General features: G+C 44.2%; 1 protein-coding gene across 1 annotated transcript in view; it reads left to right on the top strand.

Annotated features, from left to right (window-relative positions):
• Positions 1 to 10000, top strand: part of LOC136673744 (phospholipid-transporting ATPase ABCA1) — a 184525-nt gene that overhangs the window by 92207 nt on the left and 82318 nt on the right. The window contains 6 exon segments of the mRNA XM_066649438.1: positions 3269 to 3335; positions 4897 to 5099; positions 5801 to 5849; positions 7905 to 8012; positions 8328 to 8360; positions 9587 to 9726. Of these exon segments, the coding sequence (XP_066505535.1) occupies positions 3269 to 3335; positions 4897 to 5099; positions 5801 to 5849; positions 7905 to 8012; positions 8328 to 8360; positions 9587 to 9726 (600 nt within the window).

Raw genomic sequence — 10000 nt, forward strand, 5'->3', positions numbered from 1 at the left:
CTCCGGTTTCCTCCCACAGTCCAAAAACACACGTTGGTAGGTGGATTGGCGACTCAAAAGTGTCCGTAGGTGTGAATGCGTGTGTGTCTGAGTTGCCCTGTGAAGGACTGGCGCCCCCTCCAGGGTGTATTCCCGCCTTGCACCCAATGATTCCAGGTAGGCTCTGGACCCACCACGACCCTGAACTGGATAAGGGTTACAGATAATGAATGAATAAACAATAAATAATAATAATTATAATGCTATTCACTTTCTGTAGCTTGTTCTGTGTGTACTCAAATATAAATGTAAAATAAATATATAATATATCAAATGTAAACTAATTTTAAAGAGCTGATAGGATTAGATTTATGAAAAATGAAAGACCAGCAGTTTGCAGAAAGTCTTAATGCTGTAAACAGACTTGTTTTTCAGAGTCTATTTATAACTAGTCGAGATAGATCAGAAGAAATGTAATAAGTAACAGAAACATAGCTTCCTGCAGAACGCTGCCTCCCATTGATGGGTTTTGTACTTTACCCGTGGAGTGTTCGGGAAGCTGCACTTCACGCTCTGAAACCCGATTCACGTCTCAGCGTTTCAGGCATCAATGAATGAAAGGCTCTCCAACATGAAGGGTTTTATTATTCTGAAGGTGATGAGGTTGCGGTGCTAAGAGTGGCAGCTTTTCCACTGGGGACACAGTTTACGAGTTTGTTTAAATAATGCTGCTCTTCCGTTGTTTGAAATACTATACATTTTGAGCAGCTATTTCCCAAAATGTTCAATAAAAGAAGGTGTTATTTAGTTTACCCCAAAGTTTCCAGTCAGTGAGCAGCCCCTGAACACACAGAGCCCTCGCCTCAGGAGAGTGGGGCGAACATGTGCTTTCTCCAGGTCATGACGGGACAATCCACAGCTTCTTTTTGAACTGCTGTTAATGCAACACTGAACATCTTAAAGGAACACTAGGTAAGATTTGAGTTTTTACTTCTGGGGCTCCCACTAGTGTTTTTCATCTTTACAGCACTATACTGAAATAAATAACGAAACAATGAAGTTACATAGTGCAGTTTCTGCAGTGCTGAGCCTGGAGTAGAAATGGCAGAGGCTCAGATCACACCCTATTACAGCTCAGAGGAGTGTCATATATGTAATTGTATGGTACAAATATTATAGTCTTCCTTTAAAATGTAATATAACGCAAACTGCCCAGATCTGTCACATCAGCCAACATACGCCTGTCCTCATACTCACCCTGAGAGAGTGAGGGCAGTAGTTTTCTTGCTCCAGGCTCAGCACTAAAGAAACTGCACTTCACTGTAACTTTTGGAGGAGGCTAGGGTACCCCACTCCCTCCCTGCCTCCCTCACCCTCTTAATTGTAGGACAGTGTTTTAAAGGTATATTACACTCTGCAACTGTAGGTGGGGCCCCGGAGCACAAATACCAAATCTTACCTAATGTTGCTTTAAGTACAAAATACCCGATGGTGTTTCAGACATGAAGAAGACTCAGTGGAGAGAAAACCACTGATTGCTTCTTTAAAAAGTCTCAGTCTGAAAGCAAATAAAGAAATGTGGAGCATCTCTATGTCTCTGCAACATCTCTCCACTCTAGAAATGTTTCCTCAGAATCACAGGGCACCGTTCAGAGCCTGATGGAGTCCGATCGTATTAACCCTGATGAAACATCTCAGAGTGCGTCTCATTCTCTCTCGACTATTAAGAAGCAGTCAGGGAGATTTCTATTGGCATTTAGCTGCTCTTACATCACGACTAATTACTAACTCCCTATTGATTAGAGCAGAGCTGAAGTCGATGATCAGAAAAAGAAAAACAACACTGACACAGAGAGAGAGTGAGTTAGAGAGTTACAGAGAGAAACAAAGAGAGACAGAGGGAGAGAGATCTGCTTACCCTTTATACTTCTCTAGCCCACGATTCACATTGGGCATGGTGACCTTGGACTTAGGGCATTATGCACATATTTTCATACCATGATACCGTCTCAAAATATTAACATTGTATACGGTATTGCTGTGGGGGTGGGGCATGCACTGTCGGGCTGCGTGAGCCTCATATCGGTCAGCACAAAGTCAAGTGAGGGGTTTTTGGCACTGTGCAGTTCATCTCAGCATATCCCCACGGTGCGCAGTGTCCATAAAACATGGCAATAAATATCTGTTTCTGAGAGAGCAGCAATTTCCTCCGGGTGACTGTGAGGAGTGTGGTGTGTTCTCCCTGTGTCTGTGTGGGTTTCCTCCGGGTGACTGTCTGTGAGGAGTGTGGTGTGTTCTCCCTGTGTCTGCGTGGGTTTCCTCCAGGTGACTGTCTGTGAGGAGTGTGGTGTGTTCTCTCTGTGTCTGCGTGGGTTTCTTCCGGGTGACTGTCTGTGAGGAGTGTGGTGTGTTCTCTCTGTGTCTGCGTGGGTTTCCTCCGGGTGACTGTCTGTGAGGAGTGTGGTGTGTTCTCCCTGTATCTGCGTGGGTTTCCTCCGGGTGACTGTCTGTGAGGAGTGTGGTGTGTTCTCTCTGTGTCTGCGTGGGTTTCCTCCGGGTGACTGTCTGTGAGGAGTGCGGTGTGTTCTCCCTGTATCTGCGTGGGTTTCCTCCGGGTGACTGTCTGTGAGGAGTGTGGTGTGTTCTCCCTGTGTCTGCGTGGGTTTCCTCCGGGTGACTGTCTGTGAGGAGTGTGGTGTGTTCTCTCTGTGTCTGTGTCAGCAATTTCAGGTGCTGGACAAAGAAAATTTCTAAAATAAGTGGCATAAAATGTTTCTACAATGTTCAGAAGCACAGTTGACGCTAACAGACATTCCTGGTTTAGCACAAACCACAGCAGATGATTTTCCAGCGAGCTGAGGCTAAAGGATAAAGGATAAAGCCTCATAGCTGTGAGCACAAAGTCAACTTTTTTTTCTGTTTTCAACTACATTCCTCTCTCTTTTAACCCAAACTCAGTGCTAAACTCACACTGTGGTGGGCAACTGGGCTTTTGCTTCCCCCCACACACATTTTCAGACTGTGACATCACCAGTCAGTGAGCACCCACAGCGCCCCCTTCTTGTGGGAGAACAGACACACCACACATGTCATAATTTTGAAATACCGTCCATAATTTTAAATACTGGGGCATATGGTCTAACTGTTATACCGCCCAAACCTACATGGACTCTTCTGCAGATACTAGACCGTGAATGTTTTTTTCTCTTTCCACAAAGAAAAGAGCTGAATTCACTGGTGTTTAAAGGGGTGACTAAAATGTGTGTGTGTGTTTGTGTGTGTTGTCCAGCTGAATGAAGTGTCCAGTCTTGATGAAGGGATCGGCTCAGCCAGCATCAGCAGTGTGGAGCCAACAGGTCAGAACACACACACACACACACACACACACAATCTTATCTTCTCTTTTTGAGGGGACCTTACATAGACCTCCATTTATTTTGTGGAGACTAAACCTGACATTAACCATAACTACTATTACCCCATCTCTAAACCTGCCCCTAAATCATCTTCAATGTAAAATGTAATGGTTCAGGACACGAGGACGTGAATGTTGTCCCTGTATGGATAATAAGTCCCTACAATGTGAGTGAGTAAAGAGATTTCGGTCTGGGATAATCCAAAGAAATGTACAGTGTTATAACAGTGGAGGTAAAGCGGCAGCACCACTTTAGAATAAGACTCTACTTATAGAGGTTCACAAAGGTTTAAAATCTGTTTATTAGTTTATAAATGCATTTAAAGTAACCCTGTCAGCTCCAGCACGTATTTGTTAATGAGTTTTACCATTTTACCACTAGGTTTCATCAGTTAACCACTGACAGAATGACTTTTTAGAAGCTGATTATAATGTGGTGAACCTTAAAATATAAAATGATTACATTCATATTCTAAAGTTTATTCTTTACGTCGTATCAGTGAGTTCTGACACTTTCACTATTAGAGAAAAATACGTCACTGCTGCCATTTTTATCTCTGTGTAATATATGATTATTAATGACCGATAAGCGGCATGGTGGCACAGCAGGTATCCTGGAGGTTGTGGGTTCGATTCCCGCTCCGGGTGACTGTCTGTGAGGAGTGTGGTGTGTTCTCCCTGTGTCTGCGTGGGTTTCCTCTGGGTGACTGTCTGTGAGAAGTGTGGTGTGTTCTCTCTGTGTCTGCGTGGGTTTCCTCCGGGTGACTGTCTGTGAGGAGTGTGGTGTGTTCTCTCTGTGTCTGCGTGGGTTTCCTCTGGGTGACTGTCTGTGAGGAGTGTTGAGTGTTCTCCCTGTGTCTGGGTGGGTTTCCTCCAGGTGACTGTCTGTGAGGAGTGTGGTGTGTTCTCCATGTGTCTGCGTTTCCTCCCACAGCCCAAAAACACACGTTGGTAGGTGGATTGGCGACTCAAAAGTGTCCGTAGGTGTGAATGTGTGTGTGTGTGTGTGTGTGTGTGTTGCCCTGTGAAGGACAGGCGCCCCCTCCAGGGTGTATCCCTCCTTGCGCCCAATGATTCCAGGTAGGCTTTGGACCCACCGTGACCCTGAACTGGATAAGGGTTACAGATAATGAATGAATGAATAATGACCTGTAGGTGATTACCATTTAAACATTTACAGTGGAATCCACACAAGAATTAATAGAGTTAGCAGAGGAAAAAAACTTGAAACTAACAATGTGAACATGAAGAGTGTTTACATTCCAAAACATTCCATTTACATCCTGTATTGCATGTATGTAGGGAAAATATAATGTACGTTGGTATGAAAAGACATGATACGACACTTGCACTGCATTGCACTTGGGAAATATGAATAGCTACATGACAAACACACAAACACAGACTGTTTATTAAGGTGATGTGGCTATAAGGCTCTACAAAAGCTAGAATCTCTGTCTTTGTGTGTGTGTGTGTGTGTGTGTGCGTGTGTGCGTGTTCAGATGTGGCGGATGTGAGTGCTCTGGTGCGGAGGCATGTTCCAGATGCGGAGTTTCTGGAGGTCGTAGGCCAGGAGCTGGTGTATGTTCTGCCCTACACTGGCTCCAAAGATGGCAGCTTTGCTTCACTCTTCAAAGAGCTGGACCTGGAGAGAGAGAGACTGGGCATCAGCAGCTATGGCATTTCAGATACGAGCCTGGAGGAGGTACACACAAACACACACACACACACTTCTCCTCCCCTCACACATACACACATTAACACAAATATATATACCAACCAGCCATGACTTTAACACCACCTCCGTGTTGCTGAACTCAATGTCCATTCTCTCAGCTCCACTGACCACACAGGGTCACTCTGTAGTTCTACCATTACAGACTGTAGTCCATCTGTTGCTCTGCATACTCTGTCACCCCCCTTTCCCCCTGTTCTTCAGCGCTCAGGACCCCCACAGAGCAGGTGTGATGTGGTGGTGGCTCATTCTCAGTGCTGCAGTGACACTGACATGGTGGTGGTGGTGTGTTAGTGTGTGTTGTGCTGGTCCGAGTGGATCAGACACAGCAGTGCAGTCTAGAAAGTACTATATGTCAGTAACAGCTTTCTGTTTTAGAAAAGGTGGAGGTTTTTAGATGCACTATACGTAGGTGGAAACAAGGTGGTGCTCAGAGTAGGTGCAAAAAGCGGTCAAGTGACCGCCTCTTAGCACTTCTAGGTATCAGTATATCAAAGAGGCCTTTTACTTACTTCTCCTCTTTTATTTTCCCTGTTTTTACTAAACTCTCTTGTTTTTTCCACTCAGAAATTTGTTTCTGTGAAGTTTAAAATCTTATAATCACATTTAAAAATGTTGTTGTTTTTTAAATGAGTTTATTTGTTTATCACTTTTCTATATTTCTTTTGTAGATATTTCTGAAGGTGGCAGAAGAGACTGGTGTGGACGTTGAAACTCCTGGTAAACAGCTTCTGCTTCTGTTTCTCTGAACATGAATAAATTAACCAGTGAATGGATTAAAGAAGTAAGATAGTTCCACATCTACAGCCCTTTTCAAGACCCCAAAGTGCCCCGTTGGACCCAGTAACACCACCTCCACCCAGGACACCCAACCCTTAGATTAATTGGATTGGTTGTGGTGCTCAGGTGCTGGCAGTCTTCTTATTATTGCCGACTTATAGGCTTCAACCAATGTTTTTTTTTTTTTTTCATTAAAATATATTCAATATTTAAAGAAGCGAAGACACAAGGGTGATGTTTTTCCTGGCTTTTATTATGGGAACTGTGTTTAAGAAAGCCTTTATAAGAAAACGTGTGCAGATATGCTTATTCCTCTCATAATTCATATTACGTTATTATTTCCAAAAAGATGTGGAAGTGTCCTTGTAAGAGCCCGAATAAAATCTCCTGAGTTCAAACCCATTTACCCACGAATAATACAATAAATCACTATTTAAGGAACAACACATTTCTTTTTTTTTTCAATTATGCATGATAAATGAAGGAACGGCCTTGGATTAAGCCTGTCGGATAATTGCACATTATCGGATACGTATTATTCATCCCTCAGGCTGACCAATGATTCTGACCCCAGTGAACAGTATTTTTTTTTAATTCAATACCTCTCACCGTTTTCAGGGCAGGACTGAATTTCAGTGCAGTAGATGTAGATTTGATGGTCCTGGGCAACTGCACAACGTAAAAATAAAATATATGAAGTCATAGAGATATTTATGATGTGTACTTCACAAATCATGATCGAATCTTTAAAAAGATCATTCCAACATTTTCCCAAATATAGTTCTGGCCTCCTAATCGACACCATCTTCAATCTCCTCTCAACCTGATAGCAGGTGTGTGGTGAGGGGTCTGCAGCAGGTCGGCTACTGGAGCATCGTCCAGGTGGATGGTGAACTTTGCTGGAGGTGGAGGCGACTCTGCCATGGTCGTCGTCTTGTTTTTCACTTAGTCCTTTTCAGGGTCGTAGTGGAAACCCAGGCTTCTCAAGCCCCCACATCTTCAGCTAACTCCTACTGTGGAATCCCCAGGCATTCCCAGGTCAACTGGAAGATGTAATACCGCCAGTGAGTTCTGGGTCTACCTCTAGGTATCATTCCAGTTGGCTGTGCCTGATAAACCACCAGCTGGAGGCGCTACGTGGGCATCCTTCTCAAACAACTGAACCACCTCAACTGGTTCTACTCCAAGCTCCTCCCATAGCACTTTTCCACCAACAAGGATCCAGAATGGTTCCTTTTCCGAATTGAACTTAATTTGGAAAAAATCACCGCATTTCCACCAACATCACTTAGTTCACGAAACAAAAAATTAGTTCCCAGCTGGAACCAAAGAAGAGTTGGTTCTTCAGCATGAACCGTGACATCACTGAGCTTAAGAGACACCAGAAAGAGCTCAGAGCCTCAAATAAAGGGTTGAGGAGCCATTTACAGCATGTTATATAAATAAATAATAGGAAATAAAAACAGCAAAGTGCTCTGTCTGTGTTTTGCGTGACACGAGGTGCATTGGCTACTTTCCTCCACTGTCCATAAGGTCCTCAGAACATTTCCACACGTGTATCATATCTCAGATCAGAGTGACCTCTTCAGGACTGGATGAGTAGCTCTAAAGAATCAGGGTCCTTTTGGTGGAAAAGAGCTAGCGGATTGCAGAGCTCCTCGTCTGTTCCTGGAGATTATGCCCAGCAACGCACCAGAGAATACCTTCACAGAACTACTTTGAGGCTCAATGCCTATTGTCCAAAAAGTGTAAAGCACTTTGGGGGTCTAAAATAGCGCTGTAGAAATGGAAGTATCAGACATCCATCATTTATTAATGTGCAGCACTAAATCTAGTTGAGTGGAAGTACTGCCCCCTTGTGGAGGATTATCAAGATGCTAAACATGAGTGAGTGAATCAATGAGTGACTCAGAGACGGCGTGAGTAGGTTTCAGTCTGAATCTACATGACAAATGACTTCAAAATGTAAACAGTAGTTGGTGTGTGTGTTGTCAGATAAAAAAGAAGCTCTGCAGCGAGACTGGAAGAGGAGCTCCAGAGAGTCTAGAACACGCAGCATCAGTTCTGTCATAGAGAACAGAGAGACTGAAGCTTCTAAACCTGGTACACACACACACACACACATATAAAAACAAATGCATAAAACAACACAAGGATGTCAATTTTACACATATCAATGTACATCTGCTTTATCAGTCTGATTGTGTGTGTGTCTCTCTCTCTCACTCTCTCTCTATCTCTCTCACTCTCTCTTTCACTCTCTCTCACTCTATCTCTCTCACTCTCTCTTTCACTCTATCTCTCTCTTTCACTCTGTCTCTCTCTCACTCTCTCTCTTTCTCACTCTATCTCTCTCTCACTCTCTCTCTCTCTCTCTCTCTCTCTCTCTCTCTCTCTCTATCTCTCTCTCTCCAGCAGATAAGAAGGGAAGGTTCTCAAACCGAGTAGAAGGTATGTAGAATGCCAGGTTCCAGCTTGATTCTCATTATAGAGGTGTGTGTGTGTGTTTCTCTTTGTTTCCATGTCTCTGTAAATACACTGGCTTCACTGAGACTGGTGCTGAGGCCTGAGAGCTTGATATAGGAGTAGTATACTTTATTAGTGGGGTCAGTGGACACTGCCCTGCACTTGGGAGAACAGTGTTCTATTCCCGGCTCAGGCAGGAATCAGAAACACTGCTATAATGTATCAGTAAGTCTTCAGTTGTCCAGTACTCACTGTGACTCACAGACCCATAGGCATCATTAGACCCACACATGATTCAGGGTCTCGGGGTTCGGGCTGTGATCCTCTCCTCGGGTCACTGGGGTGTTCTCCCTGTGTCTGTGAAGGTTTCCTCCGGTTGCTTAGATTTCCTCCCACGGTCCAAACACCTGTTGGTAGAAAGAGTACTACACACTAAATGTACACTATACACTAAATAAACACAGCAGGCCCAAACACAAAATGTAAACATACTACATTATTTCTTACTACCAGGACATGATGAACTGTTGCTATGACAACGCACCTCATACCGAGCTGCAGCTGCAACACTGGCCGTGTATCAGTGTGTGTTCTTATCTGTACTTGTGTCCTCGTGGCCTTGGAAAACGTCATCGGTCACAGCCCAAGTACTGTTCCATTTAAAAGTCCACACCTATTCCAAGTATCGTCCAAATCCCCGGATGTGTTCTTGCTCCGCCCCCGGAATATCAAGGATGCATTGAAACCTTACTTCTGTAGACTTAAGAGAGTCAGATATCCCAGAATGCATTTCACACCAACCTCCTTACAGCAGTCTGAGCTTGACCTACTTTATACTGAGAATCAGCTCCTGTCTGCCATTCTTCCAAAGGGTGACACTCAAATATCTCCCTCCACACTGCGTAGTGCACAGTGTAGGTCATAAAAATAACAGTTTCTGCTCTAAAGAGAGCACTGTACATTAGATAATAAAGCCATTCATATTTGATATGAGCTCCACATCCTTCTGTCTCACATCAAGTGCACTGTCTGAGTGCAGTCGTGTTCATTTTATAATCTGTGAAGTGCACTCTGTAGGGAGTAGGGCACTATTTGGAAGAGAGCAGACATTTTCCAGGTGTGAGAAGCTCCTCCCTTTCTGTTTCCCTTTGGATTGTGGGACCTTGTCCATTATTTCTGTCCTGAATATGTGTGTGTGTGTGTGTGTGTAGATGGTCACCGCCCTGTGTGTGTGAACGGTAAAGGCTCCTGTGTGATCACTGGCTGGCCTCTGATCAGACATCAGTTCCTGGCCTTGTTCATAAAGCGCTTTCATCATGCACGAAGAAGCAGGAAAGGAATCATCGCTCAGGTAACACACACACACACACGCACGCGCTCGCGCGCACGCACAGAGAGAGCACCCATACGCCCAAATCAGCACATTTCTCTTTCATTTCCTGCCTGTGTATGAGCCGAAAGGCTACACTGGGACAATAGTTGTCATCCCACATTTGTCTCTAGGGGACGAGAGCCATTCTATTGTCCCTTTCCTCTCGTTCCTTTTCTCTTTCTCTCTGTTCCCCTGTTCATTATTCTGTTGTCGGATCTCCTGGAGGCTCTCGCGCGCAGACGCAAATTTGCAT

Source organism: Hoplias malabaricus, chromosome 2 (genome assembly GCF_029633855.1).
Source record: "Hoplias malabaricus isolate fHopMal1 chromosome 2, fHopMal1.hap1, whole genome shotgun sequence".
Classification (NCBI taxonomy): domain Eukaryota; kingdom Metazoa; phylum Chordata; class Actinopteri; order Characiformes; family Erythrinidae; genus Hoplias; species Hoplias malabaricus.